This window comes from Argiope bruennichi, chromosome X2 (genome assembly GCF_947563725.1).
Source record: "Argiope bruennichi chromosome X2, qqArgBrue1.1, whole genome shotgun sequence".
Classification (NCBI taxonomy): domain Eukaryota; kingdom Metazoa; phylum Arthropoda; class Arachnida; order Araneae; family Araneidae; genus Argiope; species Argiope bruennichi.
This window is the reverse complement of record NC_079163.1, coordinates 69,164,302-69,177,810: the sequence shown is the minus strand read 5'-3', so window position 1 is coordinate 69,177,810 and position 13,509 is coordinate 69,164,302. Positions and strand designations below refer to the sequence as shown.

The 13,509-nt window shown below is 30.2% G+C and overlaps 1 protein-coding gene across 3 annotated transcripts in view; it reads left to right on the top strand.

The window, feature by feature from the left end:
- Positions 1-13,509, top strand: part of LOC129961078 (uncharacterized) — a 148,102-nt gene that overhangs the window by 66,841 nt on the left and 67,752 nt on the right. For all 3 annotated transcript variants that reach the window (XM_056074888.1, XM_056074889.1, XM_056074887.1), the window contains exons 9-11: positions 4,567-4,726; positions 10,090-10,183; positions 11,886-12,050. In XM_056074888.1, the coding sequence (XP_055930863.1) occupies positions 4,567-4,726; positions 10,090-10,183; positions 11,886-12,050 (419 nt within the window). The remainder of the gene's footprint in view (positions 1-4,566; positions 4,727-10,089; positions 10,184-11,885; positions 12,051-13,509) is intronic.

The window sequence follows — 13,509 nt, the reverse complement described above, 5'->3', positions numbered from 1 at the left end:
AAAAAAACGTGTGTAGAAATTGCCTCTATGTGTTTTACAGTGATACTGCAATTTCTAGATCTTCTATATACCCTTCCTTATTCACCAGAATGAGCTTCCTATGTTATGTCTCTGTTCTTATAATGCAAAAGTTTTTATAAAGCAAGCGGCAAATCAAGGCTTCCATAGTTGGCACAGTAGCGAGGGAATTTATTTCGAGCTTTCAGTTTAAAAAATTTTCAGCTTGTTGGATACGATATTTGAGAAAATAAAAAATCGTGCAAATGAAATAATATTGCAGTTATAAGGCTGAATAGATCTTTTAAATCACAATAACATGGTGGAATTCTTAAAACATCTTGACCATTTACTTTTAAAATTTCATCAACACAAATCACCTTGGATGGAGGGATGTGGGATCAGGCTTCAACATATTAATATTAAAAGGAATGTTATATTCTTCTAACTATTTGAGAACTTTTTCTTTGTAAAACACTTTGAAGATGCAGGATTTAACACTTTTGTGTGGTAAGAAACGCTGTCCATGCAAATCACACAATGTGGAGGAAGATTTTATTTTGAAGAAGTTTTTCTTGTAACCACGTGGAAAAGTTTTCATAGTTCATCTGGCCATATAATTTCTCTTGAATGTTCTAGACTGAAAAACTAAATTTGCTTCTTCGATAAAACCATCCTGGTTTCCTGCATGAACAACGGTCAATCGTTTCCCAGCAGTTTGTTTGGTGAAAGCTCCAATCTTTTCGAGTTGCCAACACTTCCCAAATGACAAGTTGTTATCGATCCACGTTTCATCTAAAGAGTTAATAACTTGTTTGTAATCCCTGTGTTTTTTAATATATCATAATTACCTATACCTCCACTGTACAATGCCAGCCTTTCTATGACAATCTTCCTCTTATCTAAAGATCGCTTCTATCTAAATCCACTTTTCTGTGGAACACGTCTTAGTGTTTCCACTTTCCAGGGAAAATTGATCTTTTCCTTAGCAGTTAAAAGAAGAGTGCATAGAAAAGGTACTTCATTTCTGGCATAAAATTCGCTGGCAGTTTGTCGTATATAGCACGCACGTCAAAATCACTCAAAATAGTACAAGAACGAATTAATTTTCCGATGCATCTTCGTTTCGAGGTGACTTTGCATTATCAATATTCTTCACATTCTGCTTAATACGATTAACAGTTTGCGTCGAAACCAGTCGCTGTCGTGTTTTGAGAACATTCATTTTCAAAATATCTCAAAACATTCATGACTATTTTCCTTTGTTTGGGAGACGATACGACTCCCAAGCGTTATGGCACTGATATTTAGATGAATGTAAATTTAAAAAGTCGGAAAAGCAACACAAATTAATTATTGCATATAAACGCAAGCCACTTGCAAAATCGTAAACAAACAATGATGCTTCACGAAAAAAACTTCATTCGCCAACGCATGATTATGGAAACCCTGACTCCCCTTGTTTTCAATCGGTTTTGAAGTAGGTTTGTCCGAAGACGAACGCCAGCAATCGTGATGTGGACTATATTACCCCATACAGGCAGTATTTTGAAAATAAAAGATTGTTATTCCATACATTCTATAAAATGCAGTTTTTATGGCAATTGGATGAACTGATATTGCATGAGAAGTATTTCAATTCAACTGTGTTCTAAACAAATGCTTGAAAAATTTGACGAGCTGCTGGTTTTTCTTTGCTAACATGTGAATGTGCACTGACAGCATACTTGGTCATATTGGATGTTTGCAGTTTTTTATAATTTCTGTCTTATTTAAAGCAAAAGACAACTAGCACTTAATCAATGAAATGGTGATAGTTTTTCATTTTTTATTGAAATGCTTTTTCTTCATAAGCATTAAATTTGTGAAAATTGGGAGTGAGGAAAAAATATTTAGACTGTTAAAAAAACAATAATATTTGATACGTTTAATTCCTAGGCACACTTTTTACTAAAATTGTTGTTATTGCAGAATCATAGAGTGCATGCTTTGATAGAAAGGAGATTATATTTTCATTAATTGTATTTATAATAATTTTAAATTCATTTAAAACTACAAATACATTAAAAAATACTTTGGCATTTATGTTTCTGAAGTTCCAAATCACTTTTATATTTCATTGTCACACTATTAATCATTGTATATTTTTACTAATATTGTTAAAATTGGTGAAAATAAAGCTTTTAAGAAATTGTTTTGTTATAATTGTTGCAGTATGGATGAATATAAGATAGTAATGAAAAATGTAATTTGAAAGAATAATGATGTATTTAGTGTTTTTTGCATAAGAAAATTTTATAATATGTTTAACTGTCATTCATCCTTTAAGGCCTTTTAATAATGCATTGCTATATATGCCACATTAAAGATCAAAAGATTTACTGAGAAATAATAAATTTCTTTGAAACCTAGAGAGTAAGGCACTAATATGATTTTTTGCCATGTAAAAATTTTTTTAAATGCTTATTATTGTTTAAAATAATTCATATATGAATGCCATCAAGAAGAAAACTATAGTTCTTGCTATACGTAATTCTTTATTTCTCTAATCCTCTCTGTTTTATAACTATTCATCGCAGAGTATATTCAAGGTGTCCAGCCGACCGGGAATCGTCAGGGAAGTCGAGAAAAGTCAGGGAAATTTACTCTAAAATTTGAAATTTTTTTATAAATATGTAATTTTTATAGAACATGATAATTCGCTGGTGCTCTTTCATAAGTAGAATGAAACGTCTTTGGCAATTAATAAAAATCAAACTTTTACTTGTAGTCTAAAATAGACTATGAAAAAAAAGTTTAATTACCATATATAATATATTGCATATATGTATAAATATATTTTTGTCGAAAGTTTTTGTTTACTTTCTTTCAAAACGTCAAGTTATCGACATAATTAGCTAAAATGATATTGCGTACTATGGGTAAAGGCAGCCTAACTAAATCCTAGTTCCTGTTACTGTTATGATTTTAAGTTTTAATGGGTCTCTTTTATTTAAAAAGATTTATATAGAGCTATTTTTCACACACACGCTCACTTTCTTCGAACATACTACTAGTTATGTGAGCGAAAGTATGAATTTTGAGTATTAATATTCAAAACTGGGTGTAAAATATTGATCCTTTATTATAATTCCCAAACAGTTTATTTTAATTAAATAGGTATTTTACAATAATTATTTTCCCCCATCGCGGAGATCTTTTTGTTGAGAGTTATGAAGTGTCGGACATTATTACTAATATTTCCGTAATGCATTTTGTTGTTGTTGTTGTTTATTTTTAACAATATGAATACGGATTTACTAAATTCTTCATGTGGAAAGATGTTATGAGCGTCACTGCTAATATTTTCTTTGAACACTTTGTTTAAAATTCCCCATACATTCAACAAAATGCTCTATAATTTAAAAATAATATTAAAAACTAGAAATGTATTTGTTTGGTACATTATAATGCTCTACAATTTAAAAATAATATTAAAAACTAGAAATATATTTGTTTGGTACATTATAAGCACACATTTCTCTTGTAATTTTCAAAATGAGAATTGCATCGCTTTTCTAATACGTTTTAATGGTATATGAAACTGTTTGCAAAAAGAATTTACCAAATTCATTCCTGCTCTCTTTTTTGAAATTTATACCTCTAAAACAATTTTCTTTTTATGCAATTAAGAAAAAGATTAAGGCAAATTTTCCACCTTTTTTTCTCTGTTTTACGAGTTAAGTATTCAGCTAATATTCAAGTGATTTTTTATTATAGTTGATGAAAGTGAGCTAAAAGTCAATGCAATTTCGATATCATTGAAGAATGTTTCCTAGTTTGATGCCGGGATTTTATTTTGTATTTGTAATTGAATTTTTCTTTTGTAAATAAAATTGTTCAGCTCTGATTGGCGTGTTGGTAAACACTATGGATAGGGGAGACCCCGCTTGAAGGAAACAAGTCATTTCATTCTTAAGCATTCTGTTTATATGCATATGTTTTTGTACTGCATGTTTCGAGAATAAGTTTGACAAACAGATATATGACTGGTTGTCTAAAAGTCAATCTAGATGGGCATGTATCTTCTAGTGTTGGTAGATAGATATATTTGCAAAATAAAAAGGGGAGAAGAAATTTTTCATTAAGTGAAAATGATGGGGACGGTTTGAGTATTACATTGATTTTCGTAAAAAAAAAAAAAAAAAAAAAAAAACTATAATAATTTTTCAAATACAGTTAAGAATATATTGTGTAATAATTAAAGCGAATAAAATAAAGCGACATCGTTCTGAAGATATTAGAAACATCGGAAAAAAGTCAGGGAAATTCAAACAGCAGAAATGCTGATCACCCTGTATATTTGCAGAATCATTTTTTGTCAGTGATCTATGAACATGCATTATTCTTAATTTTCATGAATGTTTTAACAAAAGCATTTTGCTATTTTTTTTAATTTTTTTTAATTTTAAGTACAATTTTTTAAAGAAACTAGCTTGGATTAATGTTTTCTTTAAAATAAAATTACACATTAATTTATAAGCGACTTTTATAGTTCAACAAATGACATAATATTCATTTATATTCTAGGCTAGATCTCTAAGCTCAGATGATTGTGAAATTGGTCAAAGAGTTGCAGCAGTTGAATTTGAACGCAAAAAACTCAAGAATAAGTTAGTTGAGCTACAGGAAAAGAAAAAGATGAATGATGAACTTCTACAAGAACTATCCTATCTGAAGGATGCTGCCGGTAAATTTGTTTGAATCTTTCATTTTGTTAGATACTGTGAAATAGATTTTGTTGGGTAGTTTATCTTTGGGAATAAATAAATAGTGTTTGATGTTAAAAAGTTGCAACCCATTTGTACTTAATATAATGAATGTAACCTTTCATTTTGATATGCGCTTGTGTGACTGACTGATCTTATTTTACTCAGTTTACTTTTTAAAATTTTATAGTTTATGTTCTACTCTATTCATTCTCACATTTGTGACTATCGTCCCGGGTTCTTTTATAGGTTTTGCTCTGGGATTTTTTTGTATAAGAATTTTAAAGTTTTTAATACTTTGAGCACCATTTCTTGGCTTTAAATTACACTACAAATTGTGTTTCTGCTGTTTTAATGTACATTGGTGTTTAAAAATAAGCAATAAATAGTATTCATCAGCAGAAACGATATATAAGTGCAAATATTTACATACATGACAGGCCATAAAGAAAACTGAGCTCTTTGCAACGCAGTGTTCCACTACATGGAACACCTAACTTTGTTCGCTTCTAAAATCGTTAATTTCAAATAGAAATGGAAAAAATTAGGTTTAAGATTCATTTTAAACCTTTTTTTAATAGTAAATGACAATTTAAATCAAGCTGAACCATAATTTTCAGCTATATATAATTTTTAGCTATACCACGTTTTATAAAAACATTTTTTTTTTCCAAAACATTTTGTTAACTTTTTTTGTAAAAAATAAATTGTTGGAAAAATAATTTCAATTAGGGTTTATACAAAAACCGACTTTTTGAAAAACCGATTTTCGAATTCGATATTTCCAAAAAAACCCGGTTTTCGAATTTTTGTCAAAAAAAATTGAATAGGGAAAAATAAAATATTTTTCCCTATTCTATTTTTTAAATTTTATTTTAATTTATATAAAATAACAAAAAACGAAATCAATATCAAGGTCAAAATATAAAAAACAAAATTAAAGATTACATATACATATTACTTACACAAAATAACGAAAACTCAAAGAAAAATTTCAAATATTATTTTCACTAATTTTAATTTCTCCTAAGAAAATAGGATTTTAAAAAACAAAAAATATCCACTGAACGGTGGCTACGTCTGGTTCTTATTTTGGACACAATATTGCCTGAAATTGAAAATACTCGTTCACTAGTTACTGAGTTTGGCATCAAATTACAAATCTAAGTTTTTTGTTCTTTTATTCGTTTGTTCAAATAATGAAAATTCAGCTTTCAGTGTCTTTGGATTTGTAAGTTTTTCTCCAGGGTTTTCAAGAAACTAAACAATTAAATTATTTCCGACAATTATTTTATGAATTGCTTTCAAATGATTATGTAGATTGTTCGTAGATTATCCTTTGCAGCTCAACATTTTATTACAATGATTTCAGATTGCCTTGTCTATCCCGAACTTTTTGAAACTATTCCAAACTTCCGACTTACTCATTTTTATCTAAAAATGAAATTAAAGTTATTGAATAAATATTTTTGACGTTATTTTACAATTTTATTATTTTAACTATTAATATTAATGCAATTTAAAATAATCTATTCTACACATTTTCTAGGAATTTTGAAAAAAAAAAAAAAACACTTTTTAATCTACACTTTTAACAATTTTTAATCGTTGCGAAAGAAAATATGGAATATTTTAACACCCTGTGTTTTATTTATAATTCCATTAAACAGAAGCCAGAACTTCTTATTTTACACTAATTTTTGATAAAAGAAATTTATATAATAAAATTAAATTTTAAAATGTAAAATAGAAAATTTAAACATAAAAATTAAACATACTTAATACTTACACTATTTTTAGCAAATATAACAACTTTATATTTTTGTTTCCAGTTTTTCACAATATTAAGCAACACAATATTTCCTTCACAATATTAAGCAAACCTGTCGTGACTCGAGACGGATAGGATTCTGAGACCGCATTTCGACAATTCAATTTCATTAAGGGGTGAGACGCGGAACGATGAGCACATTTGACCTTGGATTTCTCGCATCAGATACTTTTTTAGTTCTATTTTTTTTTTCAGATGTATGTGAGTGTTATGTCATTTCTGACAGCATTTTATTTTAACTGAATATTTCGTATTGATATGGCTAGTTCAAGTGGTGTATAAAAGCTTTCAGGAGTGGTACGAAGAAAATTTTATGATATCATTAAATACTGTGATCAAGAAGCAGAAAACGGGGAATTATTTATTTCTTTCACGGGTTCTTCGAAACGAGCCAGGGGCAGCGGTGGCCTGGTGGTAAGGTCTCGGCTTCGGAACCCGAGGGTTTCAGGTTCGAGACCCAATTCCACCGAAGAACCGTCGTGTAAGGGGGTCTGTTGCACGTTAAATCCGTCCTGACCAAACGTCCTCCCGCTGGTGAGGTGTGGTGTGGAGAGGGGGGTGCCAGCTCAGATGTCGTCCTCGTCATCTGACCGCGGTTCAAAAATACGAGGTCCGTCCCAAAATAGCCCTAGTGTTGCTTCAAACCGGACGTTAATATAACTAAACTAACCCAATCGAAGCGAGCCAGTCAAATTGCTGACGTTTCTATTAGCACCGACTTCATACCGATAGACAAAACATCCGACGAGAAGAAAGATGAACTTCATCAAACTTTTGTTTTACCTGGAAAAAAAAGTGAAAAGGGATGTTCATGAAAAACATAAATTGAAGAATTCGAGGCGCAACTGTGCAGTGCACAAGCACTGGCCAACGCAACTTGCAACGTTGAAAAAATGTGTTTGCTGCCCGTTGGATAGAATGAATAGCAAATCAAATAAGTTCAAAATTAATTTTTACATAATAATATGAATTCTTAAAACCGGTTTTCTTAACTTATAAACCGGTTTTCGAATGTGACAAATTTACTTTAAAAAACCGATTTTTTAAAACCGGGTTTGAAAACCGTCAAACCCTAATTTCAATGTTATTTTGGAACACTTCATCGATTGTGTTCCGCAGCGGGACGCTATGCTGAAAAGAGAACACCCGTGTCTTCTTTTCTTATTCTTATCCCTTTTTATTGGCAAATGAGCTCAATTCAAAGGTTATTGTTTGGAAGTTTCAGAATTCTTGGAAATGACCGACTTTTACTCTGGATCTGAAGTTTTATTGTTTTTTCAGTATCTTTGGTCATCTTTACCGAGAGCGTCACGGAGTTTTCTGCTCTTTATTTTGCGTTTAGCTAACGCTCATTTTATATAATAGCTTAAACATATTTAATTATTAATATAATATAGGTTATTTTTATTTTAAATTTAACTGGTGTTTTTTTGTAAATTAATTGCATTGAAAATGGTGCGGAGAGATTAATTAAATATTTCCGAAGCACCAAAAACGCTTTAAACATTGCCCTCCAATAGCGAATCTGAATATGCCTCCTTGTGCTGTGCATCTTGGATCATGCTAAGTCTGCTATCAAGTATAAAATGGACCTTTTTTATTCAAATGCTAGAGATTTTATTCATTTTCGAGTTTCGCTGCGATGCTTGCTTTGTCTCACTTTTTCAGAGCTTTAGCGTCTCAGTGTTTCAGCTGATGGAACATCTCCCAAATCAGAATGATTAGTACAATCTTCACGAAGTTTAACCTGTATATTCATAGAGTTCTAAATAGGTTATCTATTAGAACTCTATAGATAACCTATTTAGTTTAACCTATTTAAACAACATCACATATGTTTGTTTAAAATTTAAATGATAATTTGGCACATAAGCTTAACAGAAATGTATTGAATGTAAATTAATGGCTTATTGGTGATGGATTCATATTTTCTCAGAGAAAATATTGAAATATCCAAGTTATAAAAAACGATGCCTGATGTTTTAATATCATAGGATGTCTTGGAGGAAGCCAATGACAGAAATGGTCTCCTCCATAAACCTTAATTATTCCATTACATACTTTCACACCTAGTATCAAAGTGAAGAAATAGAATAAAAAAAAGCAGTAAGTAGAAATCCAAGAGCCACATCTCAGGATATCCCATTTTTTTTCTACCAGCAAGAAGCCATAATTCAGTGACTGGTATTCTTGCTTCTAACCTTGCAATACAGACGTATATATGTAAATCAGCTGAGTGGAGGGAATTTTATGACTTGCATTCTAATAAAAGCCCATCTTATAAGAGGCTTTTTAAATTAGTCTCAACATCACTTCAACTGCGGGACTCTGAATCTTGGTATTGAATCTTATCAGCAGCATTTAAGAATTTCACCCATACATGGGTGGTGGTGGTTTGATGGCATGGGGCAATATTGCTGTTGGCAGCTGCTCTTTTCTGTATCTACTCCTAGTATTGTAACTGCAGTGTGATATAAAGGCAACATCTTTGCACAGTATAATCACATATTTTTGGCAGCAAAGATTTACGATTATTTTTATGGAGGATAAAGCCTTGGTTCATATTGTCAAACACTACTTAGAATCTGCATCTCTGCTTTGTGTGTAATAGCCATCATGATTATTCAGTTTAGTTCTAAATATGTTATAAAGGATATTACTTTCATTGACCTCCTTGGTACCTGCATGACCTAAGGACATGTTTTTTGTATTCATGAGTGCATTTACTTCAAACCATCATATATTATCTTATTCTTGTATGTATCAATGCTGTTGTTATCAATGGAGGTAATCACATGCTATATTGACAAACCTCCACTATTCAAGGTTTTTTTCCCACCAATTTTGTGTTACCATCATTGAATTATGTGATGAATGTGTTCTTTGAATATCTTTGCACCTTTGTCTTTGATTCTACCCCATAATCTGCGAGTTTCTTTGATTTTAAGTTAATAATTTTCCTCCACTTCCTGAGTGTTGTTTACTTTTTACCACTAATGTAATAATTTCCACAAAATAGAATAACATTTTGTAAATAAAAAACAGTTATAGTTACCAAATTGGGCTGATATACGTGACTCATTTGTAAATAATTAAAGAGTTGAGTTTTATTCCAAAAACCAATAGCATGATCATTTTTTTTAGTTGAGAATTTGATTCTTTTCTGTGTATAAAAACATTCTTCTGGTTAGGTTTATTTTTATGGCAATTTCCACAATTTTTGTCACCAGGAAACCTCTTCTTTTACCTAAAATTTTAAAATTAATTCTGCTTTACTATCAATTATTTTAATGCTATTTCGAAAAATTTTTGAATATGTGTTAAGAATATTTGCAACAAATTATCTTGTTTAAATCCGTTGCCATGTGCTTATGCTTCCAGGTTTATATGTTTATATTTCTCAAATGCAGTTTTATAAATAATTCATCAATTTTGATATCTTTGCCTCAATTAAATGCAACACATTCTTTATCATATATGTTTTGTGTATAAAAAGCAACAAAAAATTTATAGCTCCTTCTGATGCTGCTAAAATTGATGACTGTGGAAATTTCCCTTTGGCATCTTCTAGAAGTTCTCAATGTGTGCAGTCAAAGTTAAAAAAGCGGTAAGTTTTTTAAAATGTTTCTTTTGTCCTATTTTTGGTTTTTGATTGTAAAGGAAGAGTTCTTAATTAATTTGAAATTGAATCCATAATTTATGAATGAACCTACATTTGTAGACAACATGGTTTAATGTCACTAGAAAACTTGTTTGTGCATTTCCATAGAGTTTGACTATATAGAAAAGTTATATCTAAGGCTTTTTTTTAACCTGCAAATTGTTTGCTACCTGCTTTAGGGTTGTTTCCGCTGGTGGAACTTTTCCGTTTTAATCACTGGTGATAAATATTTCGCTCTCTTCTGCTCTTGTATCGCTTGTGAACAACCGTCAGTTCGTCATCGCTTCTTGTAGATAAATTATGCCACCTGGTTTGGAATAAAGCGGTTTCAAAATTATCTCTCTTTTCGGCCACGAAACAGCTTCAGAAATATGTTTTACATATATACATTTTATTATGTATATTTATTACGTATTTACACTATAATTTATATATTATTTTTAAGGCTTTAAAAGCAGTTGTTGTTACATTGTTGCATACATTCATCAGATAGCAATTCTTTTCTATTAAAGATAAATATTGTTTGTGTTTGATATAGTTGATCAAATTTCATTTTCAAAAGAAATAATTTGATCTTGTTAACTTTCCTTTAAAAAATTTCGGTTTGAAGTCTGTACTTTTTTTAAACTGTATTATATTTTAGATTTCACGTAATCCTGGTTTAGCCTTTTAATAAATCAAATGCACATGATCAACCCGAACTATCATTACATAGTTAAAAAGTTAATTGTTTTTCCTCGCTTGTTGTGCTTTTCAAATAATGTAATGCATTGTATGTCGCAAAATTTGAGGGTGAAAGTATACAATTTATACATAGTCTTATTTATGCATTATAGTTCTTAATTTAAATAAATTGAAAGGACTTATTTATTATATTTAGTCATGTTTCGCATGCTTCGTTTATTTATGTACTACTTTTTCACAGACATTCGGACATTGAATTTTTCAGTCTATTTAATTATATTTTCTGCCAATATGGGTTTTTCTTTTTTTTTTCCCTTCATTCTGAACATTAGAAAGTTCTGAGTAAAGGTTTGAAAAACAGTTTTGTTTTTCAAACGAAGACATTTAAAATTTGTACTTCTGCTTAGTAGTGTTAAATTTTCTGCAGCACAGTGACTGCCATACCAAAGTGAAAATATTTTGCATATTTAAAAAAATAGCAATGCACATTTTCCCTTTAAGTGATTACTGTAGTAATTTTGCTTTATTAGTATACTTTGTTCAAGTATAGATTTGCTATTTAATGTTTTTAAAACTGAACAATGAGTAAAGTTTGTCTCAGGCAAGTACTCCCAAAGTGTAAAAAAAAAAAAAAAAAAAGAACAAACAATTATATAAAAGAACATTTTCATTCCAGTAAATTCAATTTATCATGCAGAATTTGGATGCTGTCATCCAGCATAGTAATTAGCGTATTCATGTTGGTGTTATTGGTTCTATAGGTAAGCTAAGTAAAAGTATAATGTTTAGCTCTCTTCTTGTGTGTATATATATATTGGAACTTTTGATATAGAGTTTTCTTCTCACTTTCTGCCTTTTATAATGAATTATTAATGCTTTTGAGAAATTCCATCATTGTTTCTGTTAGATATGCTTTCATTTGATAGTATTTTTTTATTTATTGTATGAAAATCTGTCTATACAGAACAGTGCACACTTTGAGGGATGCAGACCTAAAACTCTCAAAACTCCAAACAACTTTGCATCATCTAGAAGAGATGATGAAAGTATTAGCACCTCAACAAAGTCCTGCAAATGAATCTTCAACTAGTGAAATTTCAGAAACAATTAAACCTAAGAAAGATCTGAGGTATGTATAAACTCATAATTTCATTTTTTAAAAATCTAGTTTTGATTGATTTATGAAATGGTGATGATTTTTTGTTTATTGCTTATATAGTTTGAAGACAATTATTGTATCCTTCAGGATGTAAAAACGAATTCAATATTATAAATGTTAGCTTTTGCCATACAACTAAAACTACAATTGACTACAATTAAAAATTCAGATATTAGATTCAGATAGCTTACGGTTATGCTTGAAACGGGCTATTATCTAGGACAATAAATTATATCGAGGAAATTTCTTAAGAAGTTTTAGTTTCCATCAATAATTTATAATATATATATATATATATATATATATATATATATATATATATATATATATATATATATATATATATTTGTTGTTGTTTTTACTTAAAAAGATAGAATCCACATCTAATGAATTCGATATTATCCCAGTATATTTTAGTCACAGAGCACAAATACTGTGAAACCTCGGCAAACCGAATCCGAAGCTTTAGATAATCGACGCATCTTTTTAGTTCTTGGAAAAAAAATTTATTAAAAGAATGAAATAGAAAGTTAATCAGAAATAAAGTTGATTTTTATTCCTAACTTAAAAGGAACATTTGAATTGATATTTAAGAATGAATACAGGGCCTTAAGTAGAAACAAATCAGTTATTTTCTTTTGACATAAAAAACAACTGGCTTGACGATGCTATATTGCGAGTGTTGCATGAACATCACATTATTCTGTGAAGTGGCGACATGAGTTTTTACTTAGCATAGCTCTAGTGCAAGTGCATTAGCAGCATGTTATATTTGTTGCAATATCTGTGGAGATGTTTTCTTTTCCCTTTCCTTGGGACATTAGATTGATTCGTGACTATGGAAATAATGGAAGAATTAATTCGCTCACACGAAACACACTTTGACACAATTTAGCAATGACAGGCATCGGTATGGTAACAAATACAATGTCAGTGCAGTGAACACTAACACGCTTTAAATGGACTAGACAACAGTAAAACCAAATTCATCACTTTTAATCCAGTAGGATACTTTTAGCACTTGTAGTCATAGTAACCGTGAATTCACTCCAGTTCAAGTTAACTCCCTTAACTTGTTTTTGTACCTTTCACCGTACCATACAAATCGCTGCTAATTCTTACCATAATTCTTCATAGAATTCCTGAAGTCCATATTGTGCTGAATTTGTTATATGAAGAATTTTTTCTCGAATTTTCCCCGATAATCCCAATTTTCCGCAAACGAAACAGAGGTCAACTCCAATGGGGTCATTTCATGTGATATAAAATCAAATGACATCTATGATTACTCGCATGTTTCGAAGTGACATCTGCATCGCTAGTGAGGTTGAGTTTGTCATTAAAATCTTCCGTCATTCTTTTGTTTTAAGTTTTTGTCATGTATTCTTGTGCATTCTTTTCTCTTACAGCGTTAATTATATAGACATTA